Source organism: Nannobrachium achirus (genome assembly GCF_963921795.1).
Source record: "Nannobrachium achirus genome assembly, chromosome: 21".
NCBI lineage: Eukaryota > Metazoa > Chordata > Actinopteri > Myctophiformes > Myctophidae > Nannobrachium > Nannobrachium achirus.
In genome coordinates this window covers 29,384,970-29,401,525 of record NC_137828.1, presented here as the reverse complement: position 1 = coordinate 29,401,525, position 16,556 = coordinate 29,384,970, and the positions used below count along the sequence as shown (strand labels likewise).

The 16,556-nt window shown below is 42.7% G+C and overlaps 1 protein-coding gene across 1 annotated transcript in view; it reads right to left on the bottom strand.

Annotated features, from left to right (window-relative positions):
- pld1b (phospholipase D1b) overlaps window positions 1-16,556 on the bottom strand; it is an 81,497-nt gene that overhangs the window by 48,869 nt on the left and 16,072 nt on the right. Inside the window, exons 2-7 of the mRNA XM_080751607.1 lie at window positions 9,386-9,556; window positions 6,870-7,033; window positions 5,414-5,556; window positions 1,897-2,008; window positions 1,589-1,654; window positions 758-816 (exon numbers count right to left, since the gene is read on the bottom strand). Coding sequence (XP_080607733.1) covers window positions 758-816; window positions 1,589-1,654; window positions 1,897-2,008; window positions 5,414-5,556; window positions 6,870-7,033; window positions 9,386-9,524 — 683 coding nt within the window. The 5' untranslated portion in view covers window positions 9,525-9,556. The remainder of the gene's footprint in view (window positions 1-757; window positions 817-1,588; window positions 1,655-1,896; window positions 2,009-5,413; window positions 5,557-6,869; window positions 7,034-9,385; window positions 9,557-16,556) is intronic.

The following is a 16,556-nucleotide window of genomic DNA, read 5'->3' as shown; positions in this document are numbered from 1 at the left end:
CCTTATACTGTACTTAAAGCCATACTGTGTAAGTTGCCCAACTAGTGGTCATTAGCCCTATAGCAAACCGCGGTCGCGTCCGCGTCTTTCGTCCGTTTTTCGTACCTTCAGACCCCCGCGTCTGCCTCCACCTCGCTGAGATCTATCTTTTAAGGGGTCCCTTGTTCCTGTGCGTTCAGTAATTCCAGAGATACGGACTCCTTCACCCTGCCTGGTAGGCGAAATTACCTAGAGAAGGGATGGTACAAACGGGCGACAACAAATATGGCTGCCATAGCGAGTATTAGCGACCCCACTTCAAGATGCGCTGTGATTGGCCGGCAGTTGTATAACCCTCGCTGTGATTGGCCGGTAGTGTGATGACGCAATTTTGGCGCGAGATCCGGTCCACGGCAAGGATCTCAGTTTACATATAGAGAAGGCTTTACAGGCTGAAATTCACGGCGCGGATCTTCTAAAACTTTTGTGATTTAATAGTTAGGAGAATTTTAAGATTTGTTTTATAAAAAAAGTTACATAGTACAACTTTAAGTTGCATGCCAAAAATAGCAGAATGGGATAACAATATCTATTTTAGGCATGCACAACAAAATATGAATTAGAGGTTACATTTCTGTTGTTTTGTGATGTCATGTGCTGTGGGCTGTGATTTTCTACTTTTAAGGGGACATACATACATGGTATATGCAAATCCTGTACTAGATGGCTCAACCTTCAGCCACACCTAAACAATTATTTTCCACTGTGATGTTCTTACAAGCCTTTTGGTCCAAGGTCATGGATGAAGGAGAGTTGACTGACATCAATAAACTCCATCTTAAAAGAGAGGGGAGAGATCAGGAGACGATTTTAGGATTGTTGTTGTTGTCACCACCACCATCATCAAGAGAATGTGTGTGTGTGTGTGTGTGTGTGTGTGTGTGTGTGTGTGTGTGTGTGTGTGTGTGTGTGTGTGTGTGTGTGTGTGTGTGTGTGTGTGTGTGTGCACTGTAACAGTAGTTTCAATGTCAGTTTGTAACTGATCTAGTGGACCAGAAAAACACCCTACAAACTGGGCACGCAATCGATTGATTTATCATGAAAATAAAAATGCAGCCGAATGACTGCCATTTGGTCAGATGGGTGGGCTCTCAACGCCTCACAGGCAAATATGTGTGTTGTAGAGGTGTAAAAAAAAGAGCAGACCAAGTACCGAGTGATAAAAAGTATCGACAATTTAAGTGGTTAAATGTCTGAAAAAAAAACACGTTAACACGAATCCAACATAGACTGACGAGAGTGCTGTCAAACAAGTCCACGAATCTATCTATGAAATCAATGAAAATCTGTAACAATTCTATATAACATGTACAGGGTGCCGGCCCTGCTTCACCTCTCTCTCAGCTAAGGGGTCCTTGGTCTGAAAAATGTTGAAGACCCCTGCTTTAAGCATACTGAGCTTGCAGTGGTGTGTGGCTCGTCCTTACCGTGCCGTGGTAGTTCCTGTACATCATACTGAGCTTGCAGTGGTGTGTGTCTTGTCCTTACCGTGCCGTGGTAGTTCCTGTACATCATACTGAGCTTGCAGTGGTGTGTGGCTTGTCCTTACCGTGCCGTGGTAGTTCCTGTACATCGACACCTTCAGCAGCTTGTTCAGGTAGTCCTCCAGTTGTTTCTGAAACACACATTCGGGTCAGAAGCACACATTAGCGCAACATGGTTGTACTGGTAACCTTGCAGGCACAGAACCCACCCCCCCTCTCTCTATAGCTGCTTCCCAACTGTATCTGATGTACTAGTCTCACAAAAAGCAGAAATTATGTAAAACATAATCCTTGAAAATAAGGAAGAGTTCAGCTTGTCAGCGCCGCCAATGACAGGCCGCTGACTGACGTGCGAGGTCGGCGAATGGCGTACCCTCCTGCTGGACACCTGGTCCTCCCTCCCCAGCTCGTCCCCACCGCCTCGGGGAAGGCTGGGCATCTGGCGAACCTCGCTCCTCCGCACCGTCTGCCGCCTCACCGTGTGACTGGAGCGAGAGAGAGAGACCAAAACCACCAAGAGACACATGAGAAACAGAAACACGTGAAACAGAAAACTTCCCTGTTTTAAACAACCCATTTAGGCCTAGAATTATTGAACGCTTTAACTATTGAAAAATAGCAGATATACAAGCTCACAGCGCGGCACCGAGTGCCGCGATGCGAGCTTGTAGATCTGCTATTTTTGAAAAAGTTGTGAAAATTTGAGCAACACTTTGATATGTATTTTTAAAGCGAACGTTTGTAACTAAAATTTTGCTTCTGGGTGGTCCCTGGAACTAGATATTTTGAGATGGGGGTCCGTGGCCAAATACATATAATTTTGGGGGTCCTGTGTAACCGTTCTAAATGGGTTAACCACTTAAACCCTATACACTTCATTGACTTGAGTCAACGTGTCGCGTAGCAACGCGTTGAGAGCTGAATGTTCGCTCCTGACAGCTTGGAATAAGCTTGGACTAAACTCCCACTACACCTAAGACAGGCAGCCTCTGTGGATAGCTTTGAAGCACAGCTCAAGACCTATTTCTTTACTCTTGCTTTTAGCTGAATTTTTAAATCCCTGTGCTGCTATTGAACTCTGCACTGTTCTGAAAATGTTTTCTTATGATAGAGTCCTTACTGATGTTCTAAATGTTCTTTAATGTTTTGTTTTATTCTTTTCTGCTTTATTGTAATCATGTGTACTTTTTCTGTTAAGCACTTGTGCTTTATTTTCTGCTCTGTAAAGCGCTTTGAGCTGCTTTCATGTCATGAAAGGTGCTATACAAATAAAGTGTATTATTATTATTATTGTTAGGGATACTTGGGTTTAGTTGGTTAATTCATGGTACTTTGAGATAGTCGCGTTTCCCTTTTATTTGACTGTAAAAAAGCAACACAGCAGGATTGTGTGGTTGAGAAAATGTACTGTATCTAAACGTTTATGATGTTATGACATATCGCGTTATTGCTACAGCGCTGTGAATTCCCACATGAGCTCACTATGCAGAGTGCTTGTCAAATGTCACGTATGGCTGTGGTTTTTACATGTGAAGAGTTCATGCGGTGGCCAGCGCATGAGCAGGGGAGCATGCACACGTGAGTATGAGGAGCAGTTATTTCCCAAGGTCCTTATTGCTAAGTCATGACAGCTGTCACATTTGACGTTTTACTGTTCTTCAACCAGACCATGACATTAAATTTAACAGAGAGCGTAACAAATGCAGAGGAACACGCCATCGGAGTTATCTAGTTCTTTTTTTTTTTAGGATTTACAGTATTTTGGGGCTTTTGTGCCTTTGTTGATAGGACAGCAGACTGACAGGAATGGGGAGAGAGATGGGAGAGACACACAGCAAAGGTTGTCGGGAACGGGACTCGAACCCGCGACATGGTATCAGGCTGGCATTGCAGCCTAGGGTGCCCGTACCACCACACCTGGCGGCCCGGGCATCGGACCTAGTTCTCATAGGATCGCCCCCCCCACCAGCTTCCCAACCGTTAACACAACTGTGTTCATTGGAGCACCCTGTCGGACAACGTTAAGGCAGAATGTTTTTTTTTTTTTTTTTTAGGAGTGGGGGTTACCTAATTTAGTCGTTATACCAATTGATTCCTCCCCACATAAAACTGCTGTTGTATCCTACTGACTCAAGTGCCAGTGAGGAGCCCCCACCGGGAGGACATAGACTAGAGCAGGGGTGGGCAATAATGTTTTCCATGGGGCCACACGTGCTGATGTACGCATTGCGTCCGTATGTACGTGAATAAAAAAAGAAATGTAGCTTTAGTCCATGCATGAGGTAAATTTAGAATATTTGTTTATTTTGTAATTTGCCATTAACCCTACAAGGGCCGGTCAGAGTGAACCAAAGGCGACCCCCAGGCCGCACAATGCACAAGAAACCTAGGAGCACAAGAGCCAGTGAGCTCTTTGTTTCATTGGGTCTCACCACCTTCATGGCTATGTTGAGGAACCTGACTTACAAGTTCACTTGCAGACTGGATCGCTCCTTGAATGGATTAATTGGACAGATGACAGACCCTGGACGTAGCTCAGTCAGGTACACGTCTTCCATTAGAGGACACTGGCATGAGTGCCTCTTTAGCCCCAGTGGGGCTCGGTGAACATTGACAATATGAGTGCCTCTTGTAGCTCCGGTGTGGGCTTGGTGAATGTACTCTTTTTTTTTTTTTTTTATTATCTTTGTAATGTGTTGTCTCTACCCTGTGGGCCCTGAGCCTGTAATAAAGTTTATATATATAATGCCTAGGTCTGGACTAGAGCCTTCGTCCTACTCCTCCCGCCAAACACTCCCTTGCCGCCCCAGCCCGTAGGAATACCTGCAGCGACAAATATCACCCTCCCTGCCCGGCTTCCCTTCCTCGAACACTGGCCAGATGTGTTCATACTTCATACAGACACTTGACAAAGCCGGATGCACCACAGCGGATTCGAACCCATAACCTCCGCGGTGGCGGGCAGAGACACTTTACCACTGTGCCACCCGATCGCTAAGCCAGAAGAATGTGTTTTGATACGAGGGGCTGAGGAAAGACAAAGTGGCAGATTGTGGATGTTGTGTCTAGGGTAGGGCTGTCACGATATGACATTTTACATGACGATTAATTGTCACTCAAATAATTGCGATTGACGATTTAATTGTGTTTTTGTCGTTGACAATTACATTTCTGTTGTAGGCTTTGAAGTTGCACATGGCAGATATGACACATAACCTAAATATACAAAGAAATTACTGACATATTTTACAACTTCATACTTAAAAATAACATTGATAGTGGAAATAGCCAATCTACAAGCTCACAACGCGTCGCATCTATTTCCACTATTTTTTACATGGAAACGATTATGACGATTGTGAAAAATAATCACGATTATGTCAAATAATTGCGATTAGACGATTATGTAATAATTGTGACAGCCCTAGTCTAGGGATGGGACGATATGAAGATTTCATATTACGATTATTGTGACAAAAGAAATTTACGATATTATCGCGATAATCAAAATCCATTATCCTGGAGTGGAACATTTGACAAAAAATAGCAGATCTACAAGCTCGAGCTTGCAGATCGGATATTTTTTTGCAAAGACATTTGATAGAGACTGAACAATAAAGGACTGTATCAAGTACGTATATTATAAGTACCTTTTACCAATTATAGAGGGTTTAAGTGGTACCGGATATGCAGCTCGGCAAATGAAGGTGAATTGATCCCAGTGCCTGACGGAGGACGATATCACGATACATTAAATCTCCACCATACGATTATCGTTAGTGTTTTTTATCACTATAAACGATAATATCGCTTATCGTCCCATCCCTAGTGTCTGGAGTGCTGAATGGTGATGAACCATCTTGTGTGTGCGCGTGCGTGCGTGCGTGCACCTTCGTGAGGGCAGTGGTATCCTCATGAAGGTCTTGTAGGTTCTCAGCTCTCTGTGGAGGTCCATAAAGTGCTTCTCCTTCCTCTTCACCATCCAGGTGAACTCTCCGTGTCTCAACTCTATTTTAAACACTGCTGGCAGCGACTGGACATGACAAGGTGGTATAGAGGAGAACAAGGTGTTAATAAGTATAATATTAAAAATGTGTATTGTTAATGACAAAGTTAGTCGTTAACCTAGAATATTTAACATTTAATAGGTAGTCATTAACTAAAACAATTGTCTCAGGGGTAGAGTGCACGCTTCGGAATCGGAAGGTTACCACCACCCACCCGGGTTGAACCATAACATTAATTACAGATTGTTCTGAAGCATCATGGGGGCAGAGCTACACCGCCAAATACAACGCAATATCTTAGCAATGAATTAGGGGTGTAACGATATAGTAACTGTATCGAAATATCGTTTTTAACTGAAAAAATCGAAGTAGATCGAAATGAAAACAGCTAAAATCGAATCGTATCGTTTAATTTTGTATCGTATCGAATCGGCAGTGCAAAGAATCGATTGTATCGATACTACCTACTTGTGCATTGTATTTAGCATTTTTAAGAAGAAAAAATGAAAAGGAGGGGTTTAATTACTTTTCCTTTCCATATAGCTACACTGGTCTATCGATAAATGTGTGTAATCTCTGGGTTCATGTCAAGGTGCAGGTTTGTCAATATACAACGTCCATGTATTTGGCAGATAATCACTGTGTTTAGTTATTTATATCCATAATAATACATGTTTCCCTTAAAAACCTGCACTATCCACACCTTTCACAGAGATTTAATTTCTTTGCTAAATAGTTACTATATCGATTTTTAATAATTAAATTGAATCGTATCGTATCGCCATGAATGAACCAATATCGTCCATGTATCGTATCGTCAACCATATATCGAGATATGTATCGAATCGCTATTAAAACACCCCTACAATGAATGGATTTCCTTCGACTGAATTTACGACATTATCGCGATAATCAAAATCCATTATCCTGGAGTGGAACATTTGCCAAAAAATAGCAGATCTACAAGCTCGAGCTTGCAGATCGGATATTTATTTGCAAAGACATTTGATAAAGACTGAACAAAGGACTGTATCAAGTACGTATATTATAAGTACCTTTTACCAATTATAGAGGGTTTAAGTGGTACCGGATATGCAGCTCGGCAAATGAAGGTGAATTGATCCCAGTGCATGACGGAGGACCATATACATACATACACATACATTAAATCTCCACCATACGATTATCGTTAGTGTTTTTTATCACTATAAACGATAACATCGCTTATCGTTAGGGATGGGTATCGTCTGCACTACTTTTAATGGTATTGATTGCATGACCTCGTTTCGATACTCTGGAAGGCACCCCTGGCCGGTGAACTTGACTTGTTGTGTCTTACCTTGTTGACGCTCCTCTGTGTGGTGACGTTGAAGCGGTCCTGGGCGGAGGTGAACCGCTCCACCTCCAGGATCTTGGCAGTGATGGGAGAAGACAGGAACACCTTGGCCTCAGACTCTTTGAAGCCCACAGTGTGATACACTGCTGTGAAGGGCAGACGCTCCTCTGCAACGCACACACACACACACGCACACGCACACGCACACACACACACACACACACACACACACACACGCACACACACACACACACACTTTATGATTACTTCTTGTGTTAACACAGGGCTTGGTGATACTTACACCACTATGTCAACCTCTCTCACTCTCTCATACAGACAGGGGTGTTTCTATACTACACTTGTGAGGACGTCAAACCCCTTTTTTTAAATTTAATCCCCATCCCTAACTTTTACTTACTGTCTTCTATTTACTATTTTACTATTACTATTCTCAAATTCAACCCTAAGAGGTGGCTTAAAGCAAGTCAAATGTATATTCATGGGTAACTATCTGCTCCATCTGTCTCTGGTGTCACTCATAACATGCTATGATTATATCCCTTTGCTGTTTTTACTGTACTGTATTGTATGTATTGTATGTTTTTGTATGGATAGCCTTATCACCACATTTTAACAGCCTGCTCCGGGACTACAGATGAAAATTAGCTCATGGCTAACTCTGGCTCATTTACATTGATGTGAAAGCTGACATTTTGATTAATGTGCTAGATTGAAAATGTTCTAACTATACACTTTTGCACAGTCTATAGTCTCTCTTGATTACTAGACTAGACGCACGCGCGCACACACACGGCGCTGGAACTCCCAAATCCCAAGGGGAGCTGAGCTGGGAGGAGAAAATTCATGTTTTTTATCCGGTTTTGGGTTCTTTTTATTACGGTTTCGGGTGCTTATTCCCCGCACAACGGTGTAACAAGGAGCTGTATAGTTACTAGTTATTTTAGCACACAGTGCAACACACAGCACAGTTTTGCTACTGTTTTTTATTCCCCATATACGACAGTGTTAGTTTGCAACAATGAGCCTACAGACAGTTTCTAGTTCTCAAATAAATAGACTTTGGTGGGCCATCAAAGTGGGATTTTGTTTTAAAACAAATTTTTAATTCGACTTCCCTTCTGACCGGAGGTGGCAAGGTGACCATGTGATTAGGTGACCATGTGATAATCAAACACCTTTTTTTCCAACATATTTTATTCCCCAAAGTCAAATACATTATTGTTTTAACACTTATGTTGCTATGATTTTTTCTCTTCAATGTCCCACGTTGCCATGGTTACCATAGACTTCCATGTAATTGCGCAATTGTGTAAAAAGTGCACGCCCATGCCTAGATGATGCACCACGTGTGTGCACACTGTTCACAGCTTTCAAACAAAGAAATCCGCTTGGAAATCCGTTCAGGCATTCATGATTTATCAGCCATTATGTTTTCTTCAGATGTAAACAAACATGGCTGCCATGTTTGAAAGAATGGGTTGGTATGGGGGTTAAACATGCAATTTCGCGATCGCGATCATGCCTAATACATTTCTGGAGGTCCAAAAAAAAATTGCAAAATTGATTTTTCTTTTTTTTTTTTTTTTTCAAAAACGGCCCAAACTCGGGAAACTCGGGGTTGGCACAGCGGTAGTACCTTTTCAAACTCGGGAAACTCGGGGTTGGCACCAGATGTGTTAAAGGAGTCATCCAGACCAAAACACATATAGGGTTAAATCTGCCTTTTATCATACCCCTTCATACCTGCTTTAGTCGATTTTTTTCATAGCTGCCCCTGTTGCTAGATTTAGGCTGCCCCTGTCGCTAGATTTCGCAGGCTCTCTCATAACTAACACAGTGGATTGTCCTTAGGCTAGTGCGGTCATTTCTTTACCTTCAAAGTTAGTATTTTTTTATTGGATTGTGTTTACACAACGTCCTGAGATCAACCAAACCGCTGTTTTGACCTCACAGGTACCCTTACTTGTCAAACGGCTTCTGCTCTGCACCAGAGCAGGGAGAGGAGAGGCTAGAAAGGGAGGGAGGGAGGGGTCTGTTTGACAAGTAAGGGTGCCTGTGAGGTCAAAACAGCGGTGTGGTTCGTCTCAGGACGTTGTGTAAACACAATCCAATAAAAAAATACTAACTTTGAAGCTCAAGAAATGACCGCACTAGCCTAAGGACAATCCACTGTGTTAGTTATGAGAGAGCCCGTGAAATCTAGCAACAGGGGCAGCCGAAATCTAGCAACAGGGGCAACTATGAAAAAAATCGACTAAAGCAGGTATGAAGGGGTATGATAAAAGGCAGATTTAACCCTATATGTGTTTTGGTCTGGATGTCTCCTTTAATATAGCTCTGTGTGTGTATATATAGGCCTATATCAAAGAAATCACACACACACACACACACACACACACACACACACACACACACACACACACACACACACACACACACACACACACACACACACACACACACACACACACACGCAGCCCCCTCCCTGCATGGCCCACCTGGTAGGTTGGTGGTGGAGGTGTTGTACTCTCCATCTCCCAGGTCGAGCTCGCTGGAGTCCAGTTTGTCCATGATCTCGGTCATGTCCGACGCAACCAGTTGCAGGGTGCTGGAGGATGGCTCCGGAGATCGCAGCATGGCTACAGCTCAGCCTGGAGCCCTGGGCTCTCCTGGAGACACAAGGGAACAGAGGTCAGACTATATCAGGGGTTCTCAAACCTTTTTAGGACCAAAATAAACATATTTGAACTGGGGACCCCCACCCTGACAAGCACTTGGAATTGTAGGTATTACATTTAATGTGACTCGGTTCCACAGATAAATATATGCTCAGTGCGAGGCGTTGTGAGCATGTAGTTTGGCTATTTTCACAATGTTCGCCTCTTGCTTACTTAATATTTGACAGTTTGGTATTAAAACGGTCTTGAAAGTCCTTAAATTGTAATTTTATAAATGTGCAGATACCCTGTATACAATTATGTTGGTTTGTTTACCGTTGAGTGAGATTTTTTTTTACATTAAGCTAATCATCTGGGGACCCCACTTGGGGTCCCGACCCCAAGTTTGAGAACCACTGGACTATATCGTTCAGTGGCTCTAAACCAGGGCCCCTTGAAAATCTCGGAAGCGTTTGCGGCCCGTCATGTCATGTGACCACTTGACACGGAAGTCATTTTTCAGAGCGTGTTTATTGTAATGATTGAAGGTCTAGTGTGCAGTAATTCATACTTTCGTCAAATGAAGCAACAGCATGCCGCAGAAAACACATTATTTATGTTTGCCTGTGCAAACACACAAAATGCCTGTGTGTACGCGCGCACACACACACACACACACACACACACACACACACACACACACACACACACACACACACACACACACACACACACACACACACACACACACACACACACACACACACACACACACACACACACACACACACACACACACACACTGAACAAACATTTAAAAGGTTGTTTAGTGCTTATCATTTCTGTATATAGATATTTCTGTATTTATTCCTATGTTTGCATGGAGAACCTACTGTGTAAATATTGTTAATACTGTCGCTATTCAGTGTAATGCACCAACCTCACCTTATATGAGCAAAGAATTCTGATAATACAATGTTAACTAGACAGATGCACTTCTGGGAAAATGTAAGTGTGGTTCAGTGGTTGCCGTGACACGAGTCACAAGGAATAGAATCCGCTGGGAAATGAATTCTGTCTCACCATATTATATATTGTGATGTCAAGTGAAAATCTTCACTTTCCTGTTATGCAGGCGTCCAACCCGGATAACATTACTCTGAAGGTTTGCAAAACACAGGTTCAAATTCCTGGGAAAGAGTTCTCTGAAAGAATACAGTAGTGCGTTGCCTATGGTAACCACACTAATAATAACTAGAAAGATGCAATTGGAAATTGCAAGTGTGGTTGCCGTGACTATATTCTCCAGCAAGGTAACTGTCATGTGAAACAATACTCCAGCTAGCACCACTCCTCAAATGTTTTTCCTTCAATTTCCAATTGCATCTGATTTCCATCAATTTCCAATGGCAGCGGAAAAGTTTATCTAGTGAAAAGTTTCCCCAGAACTACAGGGGAAAATCCCGTTTGGCCGGTGTAGCGATAGGGCGGTGTAGCGATAGGGCGGTGTAGCGATAGGGCGGGCACACTAACTAGGGCAACCACACTAACTAGAAAAGATGCAATTGAAAATTGCAAGTGTGGTTGCATATGTATTGCCTGAATAGCCAGAATGTCACCACTCCCACATAGAACTCAACTACACTAACTACACCAGTCAGAATCAGACTTACTCTACTAGTAAGACGCCTCAGGTCGCACCAATTCTTGGCCATCTGGCCAGTGATGTATATCGGTACATGCAATCACACTAATTTATTACAATTTACGATTTAGGCATTTAGCAGACGCTTTTAATCCTTACAATTCTTACAATAATGTCATGACGATGAAAAGTATCCACATTTAGAATGCCTGCAGTAGAACTATGCTGTCCAATGTGTTCACTTGCTGCCCACTCTGGTGAGCTCAGTACAGACTAGTGATGTGTGCACAGTTACTAATTTCACTGACATATAAACAAGGACTAGTTTAAAATTAAAGGAATACTCAGAGATCATTTTGTGACCATGCATTATGCTCAGGGTTTCCTTTCTGACAAAAATGCACGTAAAGAAATCCATTGTTAATTCTGCCAAATAATTTGACACAATTAGGAATTCAATGTATCTCACAAAACGAAACCAGGGGAAACAATGGTTAGCGTGCTAATTAGTGTGTACTCCAATGATGACCATCAACCATCATCATGTTGTCGCTGTGTAAGGTAGTTTTGTCCCTAAATGTATGTATGCCATGGAGGCAGCCATGAATTGAACTCAAAGACTTTTGGGGGGTTTGGGATTGAAAGAAAAGGTTACAGAAAACGTCCATTGAACACAATGGACTTTTGGGATTACAGAAAAGTTTAGGTGACAGAAAGGTTAACAGAAAACAATTTACTTTAGGTATAATAAACGTTCTCGGACCAAGAACAATAGTCTGGTTGTCTATAGCAGTGGTTCTCAACCTTTTCAGGCCTTGACCCCCAAAATAATCATATTTGAACTGGGGACCCCCCTCACCCTGACGTGCACTAAGAGTTGAGGCATTACATTTTGTATAACACGGTTCTATTGTGAAAATTGCAGATCAACATGCTCACAAGGCCTCGTGTTGCGAGGCGTTGTGAGCATGTAGATCTGTTATTTTTACAATTTCTGCCTCTTATATTTGACAATTAGGCGAATGTTTAATCTGTCACATTTAGAGGAATTAAAAACTCTATACACTTAAACTTTATGTTGGTTTGTTTACTGTTGAGAGAGAAAACAATGTTGCACATTAAGTCAATCATCTGGGGGACCCCCCTGGGGGTCCTGACCCACAGGTTGAGAACCACTGGCCTATAGCAACAACCACACAAATGATGTCAGTCAGGAAGCACGTAGAAAACCTATGACATCAGTCATCGAAGACGTATTTATGACATACAGTATGACTCCAAATATGGACAACAAGGTTTCAGCAGGGTTCCCATCACTGCTCTGCTTTCTCTGTCACTTCTTCTTAATCTCTCTCTACTATCTCTGTGTTGCCGAACTTGCCGTCCACCTCTCTCTCTCTCTCTCTCTCTCTCTCTCTCTCTCTCTCTCTTTGCAACCCTCACATCACATCAGACTAATCCAATCTAAACAGCAGGATTAGCTGACAGGGCAGAGAGCATGCTGGGATACAGGAAACTCAGGCATTTTCATCCACATTCCTCACTTTGTGTGTGTGTGTGTGTGTGTGTGTGTGTGTGTGTGTGTGTGTGTGTGTGTGTGTGTGTGTGTGTGTGTGCGCGCGCGCGTGCGCACAATGCTCATATGTGGATGATACAGTTTAAAAGCTATGGAATGTGAGCCAAATCCTGCCATCAGCTGACCCAGAGTGAAACCCGAATGTGGGAATCAACGTGAAAGAACGCCTATTGAAAGAGAGAGAGAAAGAGAGAGAGAGAGAGAGAGAGAGAGAGAGAACTAGTAAGCATACCTGGGCGGTGTGTGTGTGTGTGTGTAGGTGTGTGTGTGTGTGTGTGTGTGTGTGTGTGTGTGTGTGTGTGTGTGTGTGTGTGTGTGTGTGTGTGTGTGTGTGTGTGTGTGTCCTTCATTGTAAAGGCATGGAGAAGAAATTAAAAAAAATCACACCCGTGTGAAGTGGAGCTGTGTGTGTGTGTGTGTGTGTGTGTGTGTGTGTGTGTGTGTGTGTGTGTGTGTGTGTGTGTGTGTGTGTAGATCATGTGTACCGATTTTTGTGACATTTGAAGAAAATATGTAGGAAAAGGAGCAAAAAGTGTGTTTTGGAGAAAATTCAAGATGGCAGAAAATCTATCCTGGCGTGGCCTATATGGGGAGATGCGTCTTGACCCAAGGAATCCAGGGAAAAAATAATTTTAATTTTCCGATCCACGGTTCAAGAGTTACGGGGCAAAACGTAAAGTGGGCCGTTATAGCGCCACCATGAGGCCGAGTGATGTCATTATTTTTCGATTCATTCTTAAAATCATTATGAATCTCCTCTCCGAGGTTTGAAACTGTAGCTCCTATGGTTTACGAGAGAAAAATACTTGAAAGTGATTTCTTGCATTGTCCCATTATAAGTCAATGGGGACAATTAAGCGTCGTTTTTTGCCGATTACGTCGGCATGGTAAGGCGGATCGGAACGAAAGGTAATAGAACACCATTCCCGGCCGAGCCGCACATTTTGATGTATATATTGCGCGAGTGGCGTAAATGGTGCGGCACTAGTTACGCGCCGAAGTCAGGCTACATACACACACACACACACACAGACACACACACAGACACACACACAGACCCACACAGCCACGTATAGGGAGCCTGTGTTCCACACAGCTCCAAAAAAGTTAACTCACTCTTGCCATTCCGAGTGCGAATTGTCGCTTTTTGTAAACGATATTGGTCTAAGAGGATATCGCACCACAGGAGTCAGAGTGCGGTTATCTCTGTGTGTGTGTGTGTGCGTGTGTGTGTACCCTGTCCTAGTGATAATAAACAAAAGTTGCCCCCACCTTGACTCCTATTGTTTGTAAAAGGCCGGTCACCAAGGCGACAGGCTTAGCCGAGGGCTAAGCCTGTGTTTGGCATGTGGATGTGTGTGATGTCACATATCAAGCAGGTCTGGCTGTCCCATCCAGAACGTTTCCTTCTGACGAAGGGAGATAAAGTCAGAGAGAGAGAGAGAGAGAGAGAGAGAGAGAGAGAGAGAGAGAGAGGGAGGACCCCCACCCTCTCTTAACCCCACCTCTTGGACAACGTGAATAACTACTGTACATCAAGTGGTCTAATCTCTGTCTACAGACAAACCTACACCATGTGTCCTGTCCAGACAGTGTTGGCAGATTTTGCACGAATGAAAACAAGCCCAAAATAAGCGACTAGGGCAGGTCATTCAAACTATGTTGTCTTGGAGCAGTGGTTCTCAAACATTGTCAGAAGGACCCCCAAATTAATATTAATTTTAAGGCCCCCTATCTGAAAATATTCTGTGCCAGTGACCCCCAAACAAGATTTATGGTGTAAAATGTTCCAGAACATTCAATATTTCAGCTCAAGCTTTCAAGCTCAAATAAGCAGCTACAGTGTAGTTACTACAATTTACGGGGGAAAAAAACGCCACCTGCTACTTCCGATATTTACACGAGACTTTACACTGTACAGGAAAACAAGCCCAAAGTCGCTCACAATAAGCAGACTTGGCAACACTGATTGTGTCAGATCCTGTTCCTAGTGGTGGTACACAACAACACTTCACTTCCTGGCCGTGCAGTCTCATAATGTTGGGGTATTTCAATGACCGGACGGCGTTCTCACAAAGAACAGGATTGTCTGACTGGTTGCAAAACACTGTGCAGCATCATTCATTCTTCCATTTGTTTTTTCACAGGGCACACATCACAGGACAATCAACAAAACACAAACAGCATACTTAAAATTCTCTCTTTTATTAATAAAAAAACATTAGTGTACTTAGGTTGTCTTTTGTCTTTCAATACAGATCACACTAGGACATGAAGCTGAATGGGAGACAGCAGAACATGACACTATACTGTACAGTCAACACAGGCACTGAAAACTCTGTAACATGGATTTTGGGGACTGTTGCCTTTGGCCACACACTCATAGAGGACTGAACCCAAATGACCTTAGCTCCACAGGAAGGAAGTGAAATCATGAGTCTGTCTGCTACCACTTCTTCTACACAACAACAATCACATCCTCCTCCTTTTTATATATATATATATATATATATATATATATATATATATATATATATATATATATATATATTAGTGATGCGCGGGTCAGGTTTTTTTCATAACCCGCACAGCCAGGGCTCCAGACTAACTTTTTCACAGGTAGCACTGGTGCCACCTACGTTTTAATTAAGTAGCACCATCAGAAATTAGGTAGCACCATATTTTTCTTTGTATAGCGTATTAGCGTGGTATTAATACATAGCCTTATTATACTGATGACAGTTGTGTTCATTTCCATACCATAAGCCATTTCAATTTGCCTTGATGTAAAGATTGACAATGACCCAAACTTGATATTTGCTAAATATTTTAATCTGAACTTTAGGTTTCTCTGCATGAGCAGCAGTAAAAATAGGTCAGCACTAAGGCTGTGTGATATTAGGAAAGCCTTTGATATTCAATATAATGTTGTTGAATACCCCGATAACAATATGTCTCATGATAAGTAAAAAAAAGCTGTAGCCTAGTTTTTATGTATTTTTGCTTCAAGTTAATATTTGCAAACTAAAGACATTAATTCAAGAAAGATTTACGAATATCTCGGCTAACAAATGCAATATAGAACTATGACTTTAAACTTGCACAACGTAGACTAAATGCAATAGGCCTGCTTTCATGCATGATGGAAAAATAAAATTGTCCTTATGGTTTTAGAGTGAGATACTGGGAAGTAAGCTGCTTGATATCAACAGAAAACGTTCACTTGGAGACACACACACACACACACACACACACACACACACACACACACACACACACACACACACACACACACACACACACACACACACACACACACACACACACACACACGCTACACCAAAGACACACACACACACACACACACACACACACACACACACACACACACGAGACACCGAGACAGAAAAGTTTACAGCTGCCGTTCATTTGAGCTAATTGGCTATGAAGTGAGAAGCGCATTTTGGGCACTGAGGAACTTAACGAGTCACACAGCTGTTTTAACGTAACAGTAGGTTAATGTAACCAACGGTGGAAACATCCACGATCCACGATGACAACAGAAAAAAGCACGGTTATACAAAGAAAGGTTAGTATATATGTGATATCTATCCAATGTGAGCGAGAGAGAGAGAGAGAGAGAGAGAGTCTGTCTGTCTGTCTGCGTGTGACCCACCAGCCACCACCGGACCAACGATAAAGTGTGTGTGTGTACTGTATGTGAGTGAAAGAGAAAGAGAAGGGGAGGGGCCGAGCATAGCCTCTGCAGGCAGGCAGCCAGGGAGAGAGAG